Source organism: Onthophagus taurus, chromosome 8, assembly GCF_036711975.1.
Source record: "Onthophagus taurus isolate NC chromosome 8, IU_Otau_3.0, whole genome shotgun sequence".
Classification (NCBI taxonomy): Eukaryota; Metazoa; Arthropoda; class Insecta; order Coleoptera; family Scarabaeidae; genus Onthophagus; species Onthophagus taurus.
Genome location: NC_091973.1, coordinates 16437648 through 16460551, shown reverse-complemented (window position 1 = coordinate 16460551; position 22904 = coordinate 16437648). Strand labels below are relative to the sequence as shown.

The 22904-nt window shown below is 36.1% G+C and overlaps 4 protein-coding genes across 5 annotated transcripts; 3 read left to right on the top strand and 1 right to left on the bottom strand.

Moving 5' to 3' along the window:
• The first annotated feature begins 876 nt into the window (after positions 1–876).
• On the top strand, positions 877–1749 carry LOC139431296 (uncharacterized). The gene has a single exon (XM_071198943.1). It carries the CDS (start codon positions 877–879, stop codon positions 1747–1749), a length of 873 nt encoding a protein of 290 aa, XP_071055044.1.
• Positions 1750–3173: 1424 nt separating this feature from the next.
• Positions 3174–6705, top strand: LOC111421595 (uncharacterized). Its single transcript, XM_071198942.1, has 2 exons — positions 3174–3756; positions 3800–6705. Exons 1-2 carry the CDS (start codon positions 3174–3176, stop codon positions 6703–6705), a joined length of 3489 nt encoding a protein of 1162 aa, XP_071055043.1.
• Positions 6706–12967: 6262 nt separating this feature from the next.
• Positions 12968–16760, top strand: LOC139431295 (uncharacterized). The gene is made up of 2 exons (XM_071198941.1): positions 12968–13523; positions 13588–16760. Exons 1-2 carry the CDS (start codon positions 12968–12970, stop codon positions 16758–16760), a joined length of 3729 nt encoding a protein of 1242 aa, XP_071055042.1.
• A 3807-nt stretch (positions 16761–20567) lies between these two features.
• Positions 20568–21931, bottom strand: LOC139431132 (uncharacterized). 2 transcript variants are annotated; one of them, XM_071198745.1, is made up of 4 exons: positions 21912–21931; positions 21790–21832; positions 20631–21726; positions 20568–20578 (listed from the first exon to the last, which is right to left on the bottom strand). In XM_071198745.1, the coding sequence occupies exon 3, from the start codon at positions 21724–21726 to the stop codon at positions 20746–20748; it is 981 nt and encodes a 326-aa protein (XP_071054846.1). In that variant the 5' UTR covers positions 21790–21832; positions 21912–21931; the 3' UTR covers positions 20568–20578; positions 20631–20745. The 2 variants fall into 2 exon arrangements, with proteins under 2 accessions (XP_071054846.1, XP_071054845.1); XM_071198744.1 differs by lacking the exons at positions 21790–21832; positions 21912–21931 and having other exon boundaries at positions 20631–21776.
• Positions 21932–22904: the final 973 nt, after the last annotated feature.

The following is a 22904-nucleotide window of genomic DNA, read 5'->3' as shown; positions in this document are numbered from 1 at the left end:
ACAAACATACCATACAAGACATCTTAAACACGGTATTGTTTCAGATGCTCCTGGGCAAGACCCGAGGTCCGAATAACAACGTTAGACGGCCCTTTATTTCCATTACATCTGGGAACAGCCAAAAACCAGGTCAGCCAATGGACAACGGTGGTACAATGTGACCTCGAACCATTAGCGATACAAATTGACAAATTAACGAAAGAATATGGCGAACTGATGAAATTTGTGGAAACAATAGAAAATGGTACCGAGCAAACAGCATTCCTGACCCTTATGAGGAATATCAAAGATCTGCTACAACAATTAAATTTTGGAAAACAACAACTCATCCCGACAAGCAGATATCGCAGAGGAGCAATGAATTTCTTGGGTTCAATTATAAAAGCAGTATCTGGTAATTTAGATGCAGAAGATGCTGAGAAGTACGACAAAGTGATAACAGAAATAGGATCAAACCAACAGGAATTAGCAACAGTAGTAGAGGCTCAAATCCATCTCTCACAAGGAACGCTTAAAATATTCAAAGATAACATCAGAACTATTCAAGAAAATCAACATGAAGTAGCTCAGCGTATAAATACTATTACACAACATATTAAAGATCAGGGTGATAAACAGGCGCGCTTTAATCTTTTGATGAGAGCACAAACGTCACTACAAGTAGCCGTTAACTCTGCCTTAATAATCGTCGATCATTTAGCAATAGCAAAGACATTCGCTAAACTGCAAACATACCACCCGACGATCATCCCGGCACACGAACTGTTGGAAGATTTACGTTTCATTCAGTCTTCAATAGTCGAATAACGAGTTCTATTAACTCCGACAGATGATAATTTATACCAAATAGAAAAGACCATAACAGTAAAAGCGTACATGAAGGGCCACATTCTCACCTTCTTGTTACAAATTCCTTTAATTGAAATGACAACCTACCAGTATTATCACTTAATTCCATTACCTATTAAACAACAATCCCATTATCTTATTCTCAACATCCCCCAACCGTACCTAGCAGAAAATAAAGATAAGTACTTTACGACCGGTACCAAATGTAAAGAATTCCAACGCGAAGAATACCTATGCCAAGCTACAAGTTTAGATACAAGCAAACGACCAACGTGCGCTTACGAAATATTGCGACACCTTCCCATATCAATGTGTACTCATAAGAAAACATCTCGACTACAGGAAGAAAGTATACATCCTACCGAATCGGAATGGATACTGTTTCAAGCCAACTCAACAGGAGAAACGGTGTGCGAAGATCGTCAGGAAGTTCATCCACTGGAAGGAAATCTTCTAATACAAATTACTCCAGACTGTAGCGTCCACCTGGGAAAAGAAATCTTACGCACCACCACCAACAATTTACCAGATCGTCAATTCCATTTGGCCGTTGTAAATTTGTCCACCATACCTGAAGAAAAATCACCTTGGCAACTGGAAAACATCCACATGAAGAATCTCCAATTGGCAACAATAAATGATGCGAGAACCAATCTCACTGAACTAGACCAAAGACTACGAGAATTCAGAACCAACCACCTTTTCAGTCTAGGGAGTTCGATGACGTCGCTCATTGGAACCGTGAACATAATTATTTTGATCATTATTTTAGTTTGTTTTAGAAAAGGGAAAAAAGTCCAGGATAGCGACAACTCAGTAACCCAAGTCCCGGAGAGAAGCTCTCCCAATCCTTGGCTCACTTTAAGACGGGAGGAGTTACCAAATGTAGCTGCCCCTTAACAACTGTAATTGCCGAATATGAAGCGTCAGCAATTAATTGTTATAAATAACTGCGAGTACTTCGATATCGGGGAATTGTAATTCCGACTCCACGAAGTACTCAAATCGTCGACGCGGTGTTCAAGTTACGCTTCCGTTTTTATAAAATCTTATATAATAAATTATAATTTTAAATAAAAGTTAAATGATTAAAACGTCCTTTTAATGAAAAAACTCTAAATAACAGTTAAATAATATAATTGTATAGCTATGGGCGTTACGGACCAAAATCCCATAAGGTTTAACATAGGGGGTCCAAAAGTAGTTTTATCCGCACCACTACCTCCTTTCGAGGCTCTGGCCACGCCCACATTTTAAATTCAACCAATCAGAGCGCGGCATTCTCCAAGATCCAGATCAACTAGCCTTATCACGATGATGTCATCGTCGATACATAATATAAATCGTCGATAAAGAAAGTTTTAAAAAGTATCAGCCTACCGAAGTTTTGTCTCTGAATGATGTAATTTTATTTTTAAAGGAAAGTGCAATTTTTAACTAACGTTGTTACAAGTTTAACTTGTAATTTAGTATAGAGTTATAGTTTTTGGTTTTCTTTAAATTTTTGTTAGAATTCGTCACGTCATCTGTTGTTCGTTTTTGAGTATTCTTTTGATGAAGATCTTTACCACCACTAATCGTTCGGTTAGTACGCGTGCGTCGATGCATTTATCTTAGGCGTAATTTCAATTTCCGTTCTCTTCTGTCGTTACACCTGTTGCTGTATAGACGTGTTTTGATCTAACCCTATTGACGCCTTTGTTTGGCCACATCGTGAGTTGAGCGAAAATTTTGTATAACTTCAACTCGTTCGATCGTTTATCGAACCGATATTGTCGGATTTGAGGGTTAACTTCACGCTTCGTCCATAACAACTTTTGACTTCTTGTGACAGAAGAAGGTGTGAGATTTCGTAAGGATTATTTTTCTTTCCCTTTGGAGATTGTTTAGATTAATTAGAATTATTGTTACCTGCAACTTGGGTTGCCTATTTCATATTTTTGATCAATTTTTTAATGTTAGTATGCTTTGAAAATTTAGTGTTCGTCGATACAAACAAATAAAAAAAAATGAGTGAGTAGCAAAAAATTCGTTTCGCTGGCATCACGCCGTATTCATCGTCTAAGATAAATAATTAATAAACATCGAATAAATCAAAAACGAAAAGAATTCGTGTTAACCAGCGCGAACCAGATAAAATCAAAAACATAAATGGTCCTTCGAGCCGGATTTGAAGAAATTTAAGAATTATTGAAAAATCGCCAAGCCGAATTGAACGCGACGCCGCCGCCATTATTGTGTTGTGAGTCCCTTTCCTTTTTTTTCCAATTTCCTATCTTTCCCTATCGTTTTTGATCTGAACCAAGTTTTTATTTGCATTCAAAATGAGTCAACTAGATAATTTAATCAGAAAACGGGGGGTTATAAAAGCAAAACTAACGAATTTTGTTAAATTTATTAATAAATTTGAATCTGATATCACGGATGACGAAAAAGATCATGAGTTATTATTATTAGAATTACAAAATCGTTATGATCGCGCAATTAAAATAGTAGATGAATTTGAGGATGTTCAATATGAAATTGATGTGTTGGGCGTCGATAGTGAGACGCAGGATGACGAACGAGAAACATTTGAAGGGTCATTTTACTCTAGCACCGCGAAAGTCAAGCGCCTACTATCGAATAAAACCATGTGTAGCGATTCATTATTTGTAGCGAGTCCTACTCCGGATCAGAGTGTGCGACTCCCGGTAATCGACTTACCGAAATTTAAAGGCGAATATGAAACCTGGTTGGAATTTCGCGATATATTCGAATCGTTAATACATAACAACAACGCTATAAACAATATTCAAAAATTTCATTATCTGATATCCGCATTATCCGGGTCCGCTCGTGAAGTAATATCAAGCTTAGAAATAACTCAAATAAATTATGACGTTGCTTGGGATTTACTATGTACACGTAATTTTAATTCAAAATCACCTTAAATCATTATTTGATATAGAAAAAATTGCTTTAGAAAAATCACATTTAATTCGAAAATTTATTGATGATATTCGTAAACACATGCGCGCTTTAGCTGCTTTAAAAGAGCCTACGGAGAACTGGGACACGATTATTATTTATTTAGCTACAACTAAATTAGACAGTGGCTCAAACCGTGAATGGGAACAACATAAAGTTTCATTAAAAGATCCCAAATTAGAAGATTTACTAGAACTATTAAAAAATCGTGCGGATCTATTAGAAACACTCGATCACATAGAAGTAAAGCAACCAATAGCAGCAAAATCAAAGACAAACGCGCGTACGAAATCATTTATAGTGGCGAATGAATCAAACGTTAGAGTTTGTGCAATTTGTAAAGGCGAACATTACATACAAGATTGCCCAAATTTCGCAAAACTTTCCGTACAAGGACGAATTGATCAGGTTAAACGTTTAAAACTTTGCATCAATTGTCTTAGAACCGGTCATTATCTTCAGCAATGTCGCTCAAGTTCTTGTAAAAAATGCAAAGCTAGACATCACACATTACTTCATTTAGAATATAATCGACCAGAACCGCCCTCACAGTCATCAACGACTACGCAGGCTCACAACATACATTTTGCATCTAATACAAACGCGTATTCAAACGTCTTACTTTCCACAATCATAATTCATGCCTATAACAAACATAACCGAAAATATTTGATTCGAGCACTTTTAGATCCGGGTAGCCAAAGCAGTTTTATTTCGTCGGAAACTCGTCAACGGCTAGGATTAAGTGAAAGAGAAACACATGTTAATGTCGCAGGTATAAATCAGTTACAATCTACAATTAATAGTTCGTGTTTGATACAAATTTATTCTCGTTATACTGATTTTTCGCTGAAACTTCGTTGTCTTGTTATTGGGGAAATCACGAGTTATTTGCCAAATTTCGTAGTAAACGCGAATAATCTACAAATTCCCACTAATCTTCGACTAGCAGATCCATCGTTTAACAAACCAGACAAAATAGATATGTTGATTGGAGCAGATTATTTTTGGGAATTATTGTGCGTCGGTCAAGTTAAGCTTCCTACTGGTCCAATAATGCAAAATACGCGTTTCGGTTGGGTTATTTCAGGGCCTGTAGTTTCCGCAAGCGCAAAATTGACCTCACATTGCAATTTTTCTAAACTCTCGGTTACTTCTGACGTGAATGATAAGAGTTTCTCGTCAAAATTATGTCAACAATTAGAACGCTTTTGGGAAATCGAAGCGGTACAAACTCAAGCTCCAATGTCAAACGTGGCAATGATTTGTGAAGAACATTTCAACAAAACGACATATCGCGCACCTGATGGCCGATTTACTGTAACAATTCCTTTTAAAGAAAGCATAGAACGATTGCGTGAGTCCCACAAAAGCGCGGAACGTAGATTATTAAGTATGGAGCGCAAATTCAAAAGACTTCCTGAGTTTGGTGAACAATATAAAGGGTTCATGCACGAATATCTCGAATTAAAGCACATGCGTAAGATAAATTGCAAAACATCAGCTGATTTGCATTATTATTTACCACATCACGGGGTTATAAACGAATCTAGCACTACTACCAGATTGCGAGTTGTTTTCGATGGTTCTTGCTCAACAACTACTGGGTATTCCCTTAATGATTTACAAATAGTTGGTCCTACTTTACAGCCTGATTTGTTCAGCGCTTTAATCAGATATCGTAAATATATTTACGTAATGGCTGCAGATATTAGAAAAATGTATCGGGCGTGTTTAATAAATCCCGAACAGACAAAACTTCAGCGAATTCTTTGGCGTGATTCTTCTGAACTTCCAATAGACACATACGAATTATTAACTGTGACATACGGTACAGCATCAGCTAGTTATTTAGCCACGCGTTGCCTAAAACAAATAAGCTTGGAATGCTCCGATCCGGTTGTAGCAAACGTTATTGGTAACCACTTTTATGTCGACGATCTATTGACTGGAGCAAACTCTCTAGATGAACTTAGTTATATCATTCGCGAGGTTCAGAGCAATCTTGAAAAAAGCGGATTTCAATTAGCCAAATGGACGTCAAACGACCCACAACTTTTGCAAGAATTTACAGAAAGTAATAGTTCACAGTCAGTTGATCTTGGTCGAAATGAGAATACCCGTACTCTAGGTTTATTGTGGAATTCTACCGAAGATGAATTTCATTACAGAATAAAGATAAACTCGGATAATTCGTTAACAAAAAGAGCTATTCTTTCCGACATCGCGCAAATTTTTGACCCACTCGGATTACTATGTCCTGTTATAATTAAAGCAAAAATCATACTACAAAAAATCTGGCAAACCGGTCTAGATTGGGATGACCCATTACCTAACAGCTTGTACACCAGTTGGCTAAAGTTTCGCGACAAGCTGTCTTGCCTGAATTCCGTACGAATACCGCGTTGTATTTCATTAAAACATTCAAAAATCATCGAAATACATGGCTTTTCGGACGCATCAACTCGAGCGTATGGTGCTTGCGTATACCTACGTTCATTTGAATCGCATAAAAATATTTCAGTTCAATTGGTTTGCGCAAAATCTCGGGTTGCGCCGTTGAAGAGAGTTACAGTACCGCGGTTAGAGTTATTGGGCGCATTGTTACTCTCTGATTTAATAAGCAAAGTAAATGTAGCCTTAGGATTGGACATATCGCGAATAGTCTGTTGGACTGATTCTAGTGTAGTTTTGGGATGGTTGGCTATGGATCATTCGAAATTACAAGTCTTTGTAGGAAATCGAATTGCTCGTATTTTGGAAAAAACATGTGTTGAAAATTGGAGATATGTAGCATCATCTGATAACCCGGCCGATCCAGTTTCGCGTGGGGTCGAAGCAATCGAATTGTCAGGTTTATGTATTTATTGGAACGGACCAGAATAGTTAAGAAAAGATGAAAGTATGTGGCCCACACGTGTTTTCAGAAAAGAAATTTTACCTGAAATTAAACAAACTATTGCCTCCATAACGACAACAACAGATTGTATTGTCCCATTTTTTAAATTTTCTTCATTGACACGTTTAAAACGAGTTGTCGCATATATGATTAGATTCTGTAATAATTGTAAACCAGCTAATACAAAGCGCGCTGATTCTTTGAAAAGCGACGAACTACGAGATGCTATGAGTTTTATCATAAAATGTAGTCAACAACAATCGTTTTTAAATGAAATATCGTTTTTTAAAAAATGCTAAAAATATACCAAAGAAAAATCCATTGGCAAAATTAAATGTATTTTTAGACAACAATGGAATATTACGCGTAGGTGGTCGATTAGGAAACTCTAACTATACTTTTGATAAAAAATTTCCAATAGTTATATCTTGCAAACATGTTTTAGCACGATTAATTTTTGAGAATGAACATAAGATGTTATTGCACACAGGTCCACAGCATTTGCTGGCCTCTATTCGCGAGCGATTTTGGCCTATAGGGGGGCGAAATTTATCAAAAAAGATAACACGTGAATGCATAAAATGTTTTCGAGCAAAGCCACGATGTCCACAACCTCAAATGGGCAATTTACCTTGTCAACGTGTGACTCCGGCTCCGCCTTTTCATACTACCGGTGTAGATTACGCGGGTCCTTTCATGCTCAAAAATAAGAAAGGTCGTGGTTCAAAAACTATCAAGTGCTACATATGTTTGTTCGTGTGTTTTGTTACGCGAGCTATTCACCTTGAATTGGTGAGCGAACTAACTACCGATTGTTTTATATCTGCACTACGGCGTTTCGCGGGTAGGAGAGGTATGCCCCAACAAATGTTCTCGGATAATGGTACAAATTTTGTGGGTGCAAATCGTGCACTAAACGAATTAGGTAACTTCTTAATAAGTAATTGTAATAATTTAACTCATATCATCAACGAAGCATCCATTAATTGGTCTTTTATCCCTCCAAATTCAAAATAAAGAATGAATAAATCAAAAACTAAAAGAATTCGTGTTAACCAGCGCGAACCAGATAAAATCAAAAACAGAGATCATTTCTTAATTAGTCCCTTCGTTGGATTTCCTGGTTGACCTTGAATGTCCTGTATCAAAGGTCGCCTTGCGTCGTAGTTTGAAGAACAATCTGGTACAGTCAGCTGATGTCGCTACCCTAACCTAACCTTTTAATTGGTTTTCTACAACGGACTACCTTTCATCGTGAGATAAATGTTCCTTTTAAGTGGTTCTATTTCGATAATTTTCTTTTTTTTTTATAAATATCAATTATTAATATCATTTTTTTATATTAATATCATTTTTTTTTAATATGAATATCAGTTAATTGAGATAATAATTGATAACTAATTTTAATGAATTTGTGTTAAATATTCACATTAAATATCAAAGAGAGATAATCGTAACTAAGTCTGTTAATTTTTGAGGTTATTTCATTTTATTTGTGATCTTGACTCGCAAGATTTTGGTTGTTTTTGTGGACCAATAGAGTCCTTGATTGATGTCAAAGATAGCTATCTATGTCTTACGTTCACTGTTAAATATTATTGTTGACCACTTAAGAAGTATCTTTTTTAATCCAAGATTGTATTCGTTTCTATAGGTGTTATTATTGTATAGAATAAACTACATATGTACTAGAAAAGAAACTTTTTGTTATATTCTGTTTTTATGTAATATGTACTTTCTTTTGAATTTGTCTAATGTCCCATTTCTCACCATCCTATAAATGTCTCATACAAGTATGTATATGGCAAACTAAATTGAACAAATTGGGGCTGTCATTTAAAAAAATTAAGTTTTCGATATTTCAAGATAGGGCAATTCAGTGCAAATTTCTGACCACCTGTATAATTTTTTAAAAAACATTTTAATTGTTAAGTAAGCTATGGGTCCTCTCTGTGCAAACCCTGAGAATATTTAGCCGGACTCGAGTGTAATTACGAAAAATTATTTTTATTATGAATGCCAAAAATATCGAAAAAACTGAAATAATTCAAAAATTATGCACTCCAGACATATGATGACATATCTAAATTTAGCGGAGATCTCGAAAATTCAATGAAAATTGGTACATTCCATTTAAAATAACGAAGAGTTAACCGGAGTCCATTTCCGGTATAATCGGAAGTTGGAGAAAACTGAAAATATTTTTGCTGTAACGAGCACCTCGGATAAACGCTATATGCAAATTTTGATAAAAATAGTGGCATAATTAAAGAACCGTCAATATCCTTAAAAATCGAAATTGCGTGAATAATACGTTAAAAATAAAAAAAAATTGTCGGAAAAGTGTCAAACTTACCGAAAAATGACTTTAAAGTTTCGCTGTGACGTTACGTTTTGTGACGTCATCAGCCATGCCATACCAATCGTTTACTTCTTTTTACAGCCAATCATATACATTAATCTGATAAAATTAAAAATCAAACCATTTTCATCAAATTTATAACAGAATTAACAGGTTTTTTACAACGCATATTTTCGGTTGAAATACGTTACACTTTAGAATCCTTTAACGGTTAAAGACTTCTCGGAAAAATGAAAATAATGTTGTTTTGTTTTTTATAAAGGATACAATTTTGGGAATGCCGGCAAAGTCCGCTTAGTTCTAATTTTTAACTATGAACAATAATAATGTTGTTTTGTTTTTTTTAAAGGATACAATTTTGGGAATACCGGCAAAGGCCGCTTAGCTCTGTACCACCCCTTCTTTATTGTTTTGCATTAAAGAAGGGGTGGTGGAAAAACCTAATTATTTTTGGGTACTATATATAAACAGTTTTTCCTTTTTTAAATTTACTTATGTTTTTAACATGGCTGAGGTAAGTTGAATATTTAAACCATAATATTAGATATAAATTTCTATTTTTTTACACTCATCAATTGTCAATGTTCTTGCTGCGTCCGTGTGGAGAGGTGTTACTTAACAGCTTGAGGGAATGGGGTTTCATTCCAAAAGAAGGCGACCACAAATGTCCACAATGCGAGGAGCCACTAGTTCTGCAACAAAATAGCCGATCCAGAGATGGCTATATGTGGGCCTGTAATGGTCGTGTTTCAATTCAGAAACAAAAGAAGCAAAAGTGCGGTAAGACTGTATCGTTTCGTACCGGCACGTTTTTTGCGCAAACTCTAAATTAGAAATTTCTCAAATTTTAGGGTTCGCGTCTTTATAGGCAGATAAGGTAAGTCTGAAAGTCATCGCGAAACTCACTCAAATGTCTCTGCAATCTGCGGTCGACTGGGTATCGTTCTGTCGCGATGTTTTTCGCGAGGAATTTGTATTAGACAAATTCCTATTGCACCCGGATATGTTAGGCGGTCCGGATTCTGTCGTCGAGATAGACGAGAGTAAATTTGGCCAACGTAAATATCATCGCGGACACCGCGTCGAAGGGCAATGGGTGTTTGGTGGATACGAACGTGGCACAGGGCGTGCGTTTATGGAGGTCGTAGAAAACAGAACGGCGGACACTCTTCTACCAATTATTCAAAAATGGATTCGTCCAGGGACTACCATTATTTCGGATTATTGCAAGTCGTATGACTGTTTAGAGAGAGAGGGGTACGCACACTTAAAGGTAAACAACTCGATAAATTTTGTAGATCCGCAATCTGGAGCGCATACCAACGCAATCCAGTCGTCGTGGCGACATGCGAAGGGTAGCATGTCATCCTCTGGTCGGACAAAGGCCCACCTGCCAGGAAATCTTGCTAGGTACATGTTTCAGAAATCGTGTGCTGCAAAAGGGGTTGATAAGACCGAGGAATTTTCTAGGATGGCAGCTTTAATGTACGACCCCACCAAGCCAACAGATCAACGTGATCCGGAGGAAGTTGGTGATGACTATTCGTCCGACAATGACGATCATTAAATTAATCATTTGGCGATTGCGACATGTTGTTTCTCGAATCTCTGTTACCCGACATGAAAAGGCTAGATAATAAGCGTAAAAGAACTGTGAAACTTAAGATATTGCAAATTATCAACGAGCAGCTCGATGAAGCTGAAAGAGATAGCACACCATTTTCATGGGATACTTCTACTTCTTCCACTGTACCTTCCATTTCCACGCAAACGGCACACGACACACCGCTCACACAATACCAGTTCAACGCACCTTATACCGACTTATAAAGTGATATTTCTTATACCTAAATAAATGTATAAATTCTTTAGTTTTGAATAAAGTTTCTTCCGTCCTGCACTTTTAAGCATTACTTTTCATTCTAGTTACTCCGTTTTTTCAAACAAGTTTTTTTCTTAACTCTTAAAATATACCACTTACCTTATTGTGATAAGTAATTTTTCTGCTGTTGAAACTGAGAGTCGAAATTTCGTGTCTTGCTTTTGCAAAGTAGATGAAACAATTTGCTCCAGAAAATGAAAGCTGAGGACTCATTCGGTACATTTCTTTAAATTTTCCTTCACGTTGAAACAATTCACGAAAAACAATCGCTGAACTGTGTTCTATGTTCCTCACGTTATACGGGTGTACCCAATACTTTCTTTTATTAACAGTTCTTTTTCTTTTGCTTTGTTGCAACCACCAGTACGCCACAACAACATCCTCGTCGGACGAACTCATGATTTTAAATGTCCCGAAAAGCACATGTATCGTGATGCATCACATATCGTATCTCCCTAGTGTGCACAGCGCTGTCGGTGCGTATCCCATTCATATCCCATCGTGTATCGTATCACTTGTCGCATCTCATATCGTATCTCCCTAGTCTGCACCGCGCCTTATCGTTTTATAAGCAATCGGGTAGAAGTTACCGTTTTCTGAGCACATTGTTTTCACTTCCATCTCGGGGCACCATCACAAGGCTACTGCAAATGATACCAATTCGGGCTGGTCTCAATAATGAAGTAATATTCGAAAATTTGACATCTGAGGTTCGCAAACTCAAAAAAAAGCATATGCATATTGATGTTTGGTGAAATATCTGATATATCTGTTAATATAAGCTATAACAGAAAATTAGATACTTATGTTTGTTACGGTTTTTTTTTCTTTTTCTCTTTTATGTTTTCTTGACTTTTTTGTGTGTGTCAGAATCATAAAACAACATCGACGGTATTTTATTTTTAATTCGATTTTATTGTTTAATGTTTTGATTTTTTTTTGTTTGTTACAGCAACAGAATTTGGTACAGTTTTACCCGGGTTCCGTCGTGTGGATTCCTTCCGCTTTCTCTCCTTATCCAACTTCCTTTATTTGGCGATCATCTATCTTTGTTCTCAGGTCTTCTGTTATTCGTTCATATTCTATTCAATAGATAGCTTTGTTGTCTCTTCTTTTAATTTGTTTATAATATTATTTTTGGAGTTTATTGAAAGTTACGGATTTTATTTTTGGGTCGGGATTAGTAATTGATAAATTTTAAATAATGTTTAGTAGTATAGATTCGCCGATTCAAGAACCTCCTCCTCGAACCTGCGTTCTAGGAGGAGGTTCTTGAATCGGCAAATTTTTTGGGGGTCAGAGGAGGTTCGATGAGGAGAGGAGGTTCTTGAATCGGAGATTCTTTTGAGGGTCGGAGGAGATTCGATGAAGAGAGGAGGAGGTCAATTAACTTGAGAAGGTCATGTTATTTTGACGAAATTATTAAAAATTTATCTTTATTAAAAATTTATCTTTATTAAAAATGTATCTTTATTTAGGTTATGTTATTAAAAAATTATCTTTATATGTAACCTGTTTACCTAGATGAAAACAATTACTATGTTTATCCTTCGACGCTTCTCAATGAACTGGTAATGTTTTCGATATATCTCTTAACTTATTGTACACAAAGGTATACGGTTTTGGGACATGTAGGTATACAAATAAGTGAGTCATGATCTACCTGCGGGATATTTTTTAAAATTTATTGTGTAAAGGTATACGGAGCTTTAAAATATGCGAGGAGGTTCTTGAATCGGCAAATTTTTTGGGGGGATACGTTCGAGGAGGAGGTCAATTAACTTAATACTAGTAAGTGAGTCATGATCTACCTGCGAGATATTTTTTTAATTTATTATGCAGAGGTATACGGAGTTATAAATATACATGTATACAAACGCACTCGATGCATCCTCCTCCTCCCCAATAAGTTTCAGGAGCGGTGAGGGTTTATAAACGCCTGCGAAATGTGGTATTGACGTAGTTCTTTCATAACAAGTAGAAGTGTACAACATTAAATTGTAAAATGGTCGTGTGTGAGGATTGTGGAAAAAGTTTTACTCGAGTTGACAATTTAAAAAGACATCAACGATTATCTTGTATTGGCAAGAGAATCAAGCTTGACGCACCGCAAATTCCAAAAGCAGTAAAATGTGAGGCTTGCGATGATTATGTAAATAGACAATGTTACTCTGCACATTTACGAAGCAACGCACACAAGCGTAACGCTTTTGTTATAATCGATGACGGAGTGGAGAGAATAGCTGGAGCATTCGGTGACAAAATCGTCAGTTATCGAATAAGTGAAGAAGGTTTTTTTGTGGATTTGGATGAATTTTCTCATAGAATTCGAGAAAAAATACTAAATCTAATACAAAGCGCAATCGATATTCACCGAAATGTAAAATTAAATATGGAATGTTTTGGTTTGTATTTTTTACAATCAAAGGAAGACTGTGAAATAAAATCATTCAATACGAAAAATAAGGTAGTATCATTAGCGTCGGATCTGTATAAAATATATAAGGAATTTATTGATGAAATTTCATCAAAAATGTCAGAATTCCAGGAACGAGATTCAGGTAAGCGTAATGTGACATAATATACCTATATATTAAAAAATAAATGTTTCAATATTTTATTTAGGATGGACTTTAATGCAAATTCTCTATATGGAGTTAAATTTAAACAAATATAATCCTATCAGAGCATCTAATTACATCGATCTACCATCGCAAATAAAAGCAAAGCGTGCTGTGATAAATATACAAAACGCGGATGATGCATGTTTTGCATGGGCTGTAACATCCGCACTACATGAACCGAACGGTTTACCACAGAGGACATCTTCGTATCCGAATTACCTAGACTGCGGCTTAGACTATTCAAATATTGTTTTTCCAGTTAAATTACGAGATATACCTGTATTTGAAAAGCAGAACAAACTATCTATTAATGTATATGGAATAAATGAGTATTTTAAAGACGGTGTTATGAATTATGACATAATTACAATGTATATATGTCGACAAAAAGAAGAAAGACATATAAATTTATTATTGGTTACAAATGATTCCGGGAATAGTCACTATTGTTGGATAAAAAATCTGTCTCGATTACTATCATCGCAAGCATCGCAGAATGGTCATGAAAAGTATATTTGCGACGGATGCTTGGTATTCTTTACGTCAGAAAATAAACTTATCCGTCATCAAAGTGACGATTGCAGCAAGGTAAGGGCAATTTTACCAACAACAAATTTAAAAATAAATAAATATGGAAATGAAGAAAAGGAAAATATACTACAGTTCGAAAATTTTGAACGACAATTAAAAATACCGTTCGTGGTGTATGCAGATTTTGAAGCATTACAGAAACCGATCGCCGATGCGGAAGCAACAGAACTTAACGATGATAATTCATACTCCGTCAAATGTTTCAAACACGAACCTTATGCATTTGCATATTATATAAAATGTTCATATGACGAATCATTGTCGAAGTTTGAAATATATTGCGGATGTAATGCTGCTCAAATTTTCATGAGCAAGTTGGAACATGACGTTCTGAATATATACAAAAATTATTTAAGCCAACCAAAAGAAATGCTCCCATTACCACCTATTGATAGATTAATACATGAGATGCAGGATATCTGTCACATTTGTTCGCACAAAATAAAAGAAGGTAATAAAGTGTGCGATCATGATCACCTAACTGGGTTGTATAGAGGACCCGCACATGCTGTATGTAACATCAATTATCAATTACCAAAGTTCATACCGATATTCTTTCACAATCTTTCGAACTACGATTGTCATATGTTTGTGAAAGATATGGCATTAAAAGAAGAAGACGTGGACGTTATAGCACAGAATAAAGAAAAGTATATATCATTTTCGAAAAAAATTATCGTAGGAGAAAACATTGACAGCAAGGGAAAGCTAAGGCGGGTTCATATGAAATTGAGATTTGTGGATTCATTTAGGTTTATGGCTTTATCGCTAGAGAAGTTGGGTTCATTTTTGGAAGACAACCAATGCGTTCAAATCAGAAAATATTTTAGGAACGAAGAACAGTTTCGACTTATACGTCAGAAAGGAGTTTTTCCGTATTCCTTTGTGGATTCATTCGAAAAGCTGAATCTTACCGCTCTGCCAGATCGAAGTAGTTTTTACAATACTTTATGCGACGATAGTATAACCGAAGAAAATTATTGTCGTGCACAAACGGTGTGGAACTTATTTAACTGTCGCACTTTAGGCGAATATAGCGACATTTATTTAACGTCTGACGTTTTACTTTTGGCGGACGTATTTGAGAATTTCCGAACCATCTCGATGAAGTATTACTCTTTAGATCCATGTCATTACTTCACAGCGCCGGGCTTCGGTTGGGATGCATTATTACGAATGACAGGGGTAAAATTAGAATTATTAACGGACATAGACATGTTACACTTCTTTAAAAATGGTATTCGCGGTGGATTAAGTATGTGCACTAAACGCAGTGCGAAGGCTAACAATAAATTAATGATGGAATTTGATGAAACCAAAGACCCATCTTATATTTTGTATCTCGACGCTACGAATTTGTATGGACACGCAATGAGACGAAAATTACCGACGGGGGGATTTCGATGGCTATCAGATGAAGAGATTCAAAAGTTAGATATTTACAATACGGAAGACGATTCCGAAAAGGGTTACGTGTTCGAGGTAGATTTAGAGTATCCGGAAGCAATACATGATGAACACAACGATTTGCCATTTTGTCCAGAACGGATTGTACCCCCAGGTTCAAAAAATGCAAAGTTAATAGCAAATTTGGAAAATAAAACAAAATACATCATTCATTACGTGAATCTAAAGCAGTGTATCAAGTTCGGATTGAAACTAACGAAGATTTACAGAGTATTAGAATTTAAACAATCCAACTGGATGCGGAGCTACATCGATTTCAATTCCGATAAACGTGCGAAAGCTAAGAATGAATTTGAAAAAAATCATTACAAAGCAATGAATAACATCGTATACGGTAAGACAATGGAAAATGTGGAAAAGCGAGTGGATATAAGACTAGTTACCCACTGGGAATGTCGTCATAAGAAACCGGGCGTGGAAGCCCTAATAGCTAAACCAAATTTTAAATCTTCGAAAATATTTTGCGATAATTTGATAGCCGTTCAATTGAACGTCGCGGAAGTTCGTTATTGCAAACCGCTGTATGTGGGTTTCAGTATATTAGAGCTTTCGAAAACCGTAATGTACAGCTTCTTCTACGATTACTTAAAAGTTAAATATGGAAATAACATAACACTTTTATACACCGATACTGATTCCCTAATCCTAGAAATTACTACTCCCAATGTATATGAGGATATAAAAGAAAATATTGAATTTTTTGACACGTCCAATTATCCGTTAGAGAATATACACAATATACCTCGCGGTCGATCTGTGTTGGGAAGAATGAAAGATGAATATCCAAACAGGTGCATAACGTCATTTGTTGGAACAGGAGCTAAGGCGTACTGCATCACCTTGTTGAATGATAATGTAAAGAAGGCTAAAGGAGTAAAGAAATATGTTATAGATAAACATTTAAGCGTGACCGATTATAAACGTGTGGTTGAATGTGGCGGATCGGTTCATAAAAAAATGTACATTTTTAAGTCAGAATTTCATACTATGTATACCGAATTAAAGAATAAAATTGCTCTTTCATCGTGCGATGATAAACGATACATATTACCGAACGGATGTAATACTTTGGCGTGGGGTCATTGGTTGATAAAAAGATTGAATGCGAATAAATGAATTTAATTTAAAAAAATTGTAAAGAATAATAATGTATTTGTAATGTTCGATTGTTAATAAAGTCTTGTAAACTTTTAAATATAGGTCTTTATACGTTTTAAAGAACGTTAGTTTTTGAGATCCAAGAATTATGAGACGGACCTAATCCTAACCATTTCACAAACACTTGATTTCCTTTTCGCCGTAGCACTTTTTCCACCAAGTAGACGTCAGGATATTTAACTTTTTGTAATTCCTCTCGATAAAAACCACCCATAATTTTTTCATTGGATGCATCTTTGAGCAGATATGTTGTTGGGAAAGTATTACGAACAGAATGTATTGTAAACACTTCGTTAGACCAATTGGGAGTATAGTTTTTGGTGAAGGCGTGTCGATGCTTGCTCACTCTGACGTGATCACCGACATTAAATTTTTTGGTATAAGGATCGGCAATTTTTATGTAATTATATACAGTTTTTAACAGTGTCGATGCGTTTCTGTTATTTACCTCGCTAGGTTTCATTCCTATCGTCCTGTGAACTTGGTTGTTATAATCCAGAATTAATTTGGGAAGCAATTCCAACCAACGATAGTTACCTTGCATACTAAATTCTTTCCACATTTTTTCTTTTATTGTTTTATTAAACCGTTCAACAATAGAACTCTTTAAATTGGAAAATGAACTGTAGTGATTGATGTGATATCGTGACATGAGCTTTTTAAAATCCTCATTGTAAAATTCTTTTCCGTTATCCGTTTGCAGATTCTTCGGTATGTTTTTCCGCTTTTCCGATAGAATTGTTTCCATAGCTCGCGTAACTTCTTTGCCAGTTTTGTTTTTTTAGTGGTACAGCCCATCCATACTTTGAGAAAGCATTAATAACTGTTAGAATATATTTAAAATTACCATTTGCTTTTGAATAAGGTATCATCTCCACTAAATCAGCTTGAAATAAGTCCGTTAAACCTTTTATAATAACACGTCTGCGTTTATACTTTTTCCTCGCGGACGCGTGCAACTCGTTTACGACGGACCTTTTAATATCGCTCATTTTCTGGATATTTCAATGAGCAGTTCTACCATAAATGGTTTCTTGAGTAAAGTGGTCTTCGTTGTGGGTTTGCAAACTATTTTATCTCCAAAGAAGAGAACATTTAACTTTTTATTTGGATCGAAGATACTCCCGTTAATAATCATTTCAACGTCTCCTTCAAATCGGTATTTCACTATTTCACCAATATATAAATAGTTTATATATTTACTTACGTAACCTAAATTTTGAATAATGTAATAATTATCCGTTGTATCCGTAGTTCCATCTCCGCTAAACGTAAGTATTGTTGGTTGTTTGAAATATCGTTGTAAGTTTTCACGTTTATTAAAATGAGCAGCAATGTTGTGTCCGTGTACGTGTTTACCAAACTTATCGATCGTCATACTAGACGAATGTTTTCCGAACTTGCTTAAACTCATCTGCTCTAGTTCACAAACGTCGGTGTTTTAAAACAAAAAATGTGAGAGTCGTATATTTATGATAATATTTTAACGTATAATCTCGGCCTCTGTTAGCTCCGATATTATTGATGATATTTCATTGACATGTGCAGAATGACCTGCAGTTTGCGAGGCCATCAACAAACGCAGTCTGTCGACAAGTTCGTTGGGATCGTCCCAATACTCGTATTCGATAAGAGCCCCAGGAACGACTTGTTTTTGTAATGCACCACCGACTTTTTTCTTCGGATTCGGCCAGTATTTAGCCCAATGCACCTTGGGTTTGTTACCTTCAACGATAGGCTTGATAATATTCTGAAATTTCCCACTGTCGTCCTCAGTAGTCATACCTGCCTCTGGAATGTAATTAATGTACGGAGCATTTGAACGTAGTAAGATATCTTTGTAGTTGCGCATGTCCTGAATTGTAAATTTGCCCGGTTCGTTTTTAAATAGTAAATCGTATAAACCAACGGTTCCCGTATATTTGAAGTTTCCAACGTGAATATCCTGATCCTCAAAGTGAACAGGACTGACTCCAATGTAGAAACCTTCGGGAGTTTCGCGAACACCGTATAAACGATCATAATCATCTTTTAAATCAGTTGTTAAACCAACAATATACGTTCTGGGCAAAGGATGAAACTGACTCAAAGCGGCTTGTACCTCTGGAGATTCCAATCTTTCTTCTATTTCATCTTTAAGTCGTTCTATTCGATTATGTGCGTCCGAAATAAGAGCTCCGGTATCCTCGCTAGAATCGAGGAGTTCTTCTTCTTCGCCCGGCGGAACTTCATATACTTCTTCTTCTGCATGAGCTAATGGACCAAGAGGAGAAGACGTGGGAGAAGATACCAACCTTTTTTCAGGAGTCGATGTAGCAAATTTTCGTCGTTGTTCTTTTAATGGAACTTTCGGTTTTCGAATAAAATATTCAGTCTCGGTTTTAGCTGGTACGTCAGAAATATCCGGCGAGTAGCGTTGTATCTTAGATATCAATTTTTCTTCTTTTGGAGATAAACTTCGTTTTGGAATGGATAGTAAAGGCGCAGTGTCAAGTTTTGCGACAATATCCTGTAAGGGTCTTGCGATGGGTGCATATGCGGTTTCCGACCGAATCCTTGACTCCTCTAAGTCTTCTTTTAAAGAACGAATTTTGTCTCTCACGACTTCTCGTGCCGCGATAAGTTCTGCAGCTATCGTCTTGTTCATTGTATGATGTATGTGAAGTTACTACGAACTGTACAGCTGAAGTCGTTAGTTTTAAACTTCAATGAATTTATCAAAACCCTTACGGTAACGTCCCTTAGATACACTACAATCTAAATCAATAACTAGGATGCCGTGTCTATTCTCCCAACAAGCATCGCTAATTTCCTTTAGCCGATGAAACTCCATATCGCTCATTATGTGATCTTCAAATACGTGTTTTAAATTTGTTAAGTCTTGTTTAAATAACACCAAAAAGTTACAATTATCGCGAACTAATTGTTTTGGAATTGCACTATAACTTTGACAAATTAGAAAACAATCAATGTTTTTATGTCGACCATACGAAAAAAATTCCTTAATGACATTTTGACCTGTACAGGAAACATCGTCAAATACGACTACCGAATATTCTTTCGCATCTTCCGGTCGAATGAACTCGTCTATATTAGAAAATTCATAGTAACCGCAATCTTTTATAGGTTCAATTAAACGTCTTAAAAAATCGTACTTATTTTGGTATAACGAATTGGAGCATAAGTATAAGTTTAGGAAGCGGAGGCCATTACGTGCAAGTAAAAGCGATAACATAGCATTTGTTTTTCCGACACCAGAGGGTCCTACAATTAAACCTCGCTTACATTTTCCACCAAATAAATTGCTGTGTCTTGTAAAGTGTTCTTCGACCGAACCATTACTAAAATTTACTATAGGCAGTGTTAGAAGTTGCGGTAGACATTTTAATTTCTCGTCGATCATGATTCTCGTACTAAATGAATTATAACATTAACAGGATAAGACTGAATGAAAATATAGCAAAAGTAACTTTATATAGATATATTGAGTATATTGGAAGTATAAAATAATAATTAACTTAATAATTAACTTAATAATTAACTTAATATTAACTTAATAAATAAAAGAAGAGAAGGAGTAGTTACCACTCCTCCTCCTCCTCTTCTTGATATCTTTGGTAAGGAGGTGGTGGTGCTGCTGGTGCCGGAGTAGTTGCCGGAGTCGTTGCCGGAGTCGGTGCCGGAGTCGGTGAACTAACACATGTGCAACGGTTAATGTGCATGTTTTGCACATGCACTTCACCCCTCACCACAGCCGATTCTGATACACTCTGCAGCTGAGAAGATAAAATTAATGACATGGAAAAAAGTATTATAAGTATAACGTACCAACTTAAATATAGCATCTAATTTTACCTCCAACGAGGCAACTTTCTGCTCCACTTCACATAGTCTTAGCATATGATTAACTCTCATATTATCCATATTATTAGTCATCTTTAAGCTAGGAAGGGAAGTTTACGCTATTAGTAGTGAAACTAGATAAAATACATTCAGCCTTTTTAATTTCACAGGTTAATGATGCTATGGTGATGTCGAGCGATATTGTTAAAGGGTTGTTACAGCTCGATGTCAGCCCTTCTCTAAACTGTGAAAGTTCTCTCAAAGAGGTCTGCAATTGAAGAACCTTTGCATGAAGGTCTTTATAAAAATTTTGATACAAATTATTAATTTCGGCCAAAATCTCCCCTTTGGTTGTTTCTACTGCTGTACACATTGCGTTTGAAAAAAGGCTGGCAGACACATCGGAAATATCTGAAGTAGCAGGAATATTAGCAGGAATATTGTCAACCCTTAAGATGTGTACTTTCGGGCTTAACGAAGGAATTTCGGTGTTAGGGATATTTGAGTTAGTAACGGGAGCCAATGAAGCTTTAGAAGAAGAAAAAGAAGCCTTAGTAGCTTTAAGATACTTCCGGTTACTACAGTGTTGTGATACCGCCATTAAAGCAAGAGAGTCGTCGGATTTATCGGACTCGTTCTCGGTAACCACTTTCGACTGTGTCATTTCAACCTTCGACGGGGTCGCTTGTTCAACTGACACATACTTGCGTTGGCTACGTCGCGAACGAGCACGTGCCTCCCTTCTTTCCTCTCTATACTTTTCTGACGGTACCCACACACCTGCAGCCTTCTTCCAATGTTCACGGTTCCCCGAATTCCGACGAAGTGAAAGGCGTTTCACATTTTTATCGTCGACATTCGCGGAACCTGCGACGTTCAGAAGCGACGGATCTTGCTGCGCATTAGATTCTACGTTAGGATCCATCGGCTGCTCATTAGGTTGCACGTTTGGATCCAGCGCCTTCTCAACAGTCGATATGTTCAACAGGTTTATGTCAAAACTGTTTAACAGGAATGACTCCTGGCTGCTGGCGAAACCGGGAGCAGTTAAATCAATTTGACTAAAACCGTCTTGAGACATCTTGATAAAAAAAGATTCATACATTAATTTATTTTATTTTAATAAAAAATCATGTATAGTTACATCGCTTGATGAAAAGAACGTTAAAATCTAATTGCAGTGGGTGCTGAATGATAGGATGTGAATGATAAAAAATTATTGTAGATATTATGATACAAACGTTCGAATAATAAAGTTATGCTTACCAACAAAAATTAAGATTTAAAAATAGAAGGAGCTATAGGAATGAAAAAAAAAACAGATTAGCAACAATATATGCAAAGGAAAAGAAGGCTATAAGGCTTACCAGAAAAAAGTCGCCGAGGTAACGAAGTTATCAAAACTGATCGAACTGATCAAACACAAAATGGAAGTGATCAGTAGTAAGGTCCTGTAGGAATTGAAAAAATAAAAATAACAATTTAACATAACAAACAAATAAACAAGTTGTACTCACAAAAACAAAGTAGAAAGAACTGTTATGATGAAACAAAACAAGAATATTTTACATATTATATAAGCAAAATAAAAAAGGTTACTTACCAAATAAAACACAGCAAAAAAAGAGAAAGCTGAATGAGCAAGGATGTCTAGGAGTGGAAAAAACAATTTTAAATATTATATAAACATGCAAAACAAATATAGTTTTACTCACCAAAAAAGAGAAAGTTGTGGAAAGAGCTGTAGTGATGGAGAGAAAATGAACGTTATATAAACATGATAATAAAGAAGGTTGTACTTACCAAAAACTGAAGAACACAAACACTTAAGTGACTTTCAAAGGCTGGGAGGTGCCTTCTTATAGTAGAGTAATGAAGGGGGGCGTGACAAGGGGGAGGAGTGGGGAATGGGCGGAGTTAGAGTGGGGGTACTTTTTTTCTGGCTCAACTTTCCTGGCAACTGGGGGGGGGGGGGAATTTTAGATTTCCCCCACTCCCATCCCCACTCTTCCATCTCCACTTTGGGAGGAGCCTGAGGAGGAGCATGGGAGGAGCATAGGAGGAGTTTCAATCAACAATCCTTTTCCCTTTTCCTTTTCTTTTTTTTTTTTTTTTTTCTTTTTTTCTTTTTTTCTTCCTTTTTTCCCCTTTCTTTCTTCCTTTTTTCTTCCAATTTAATACTTTTTCAATGTACAACCCAAGTCATACCAACCCAACCCAATGTATACATACCATGTATTCATTTAGATTAACTATTTT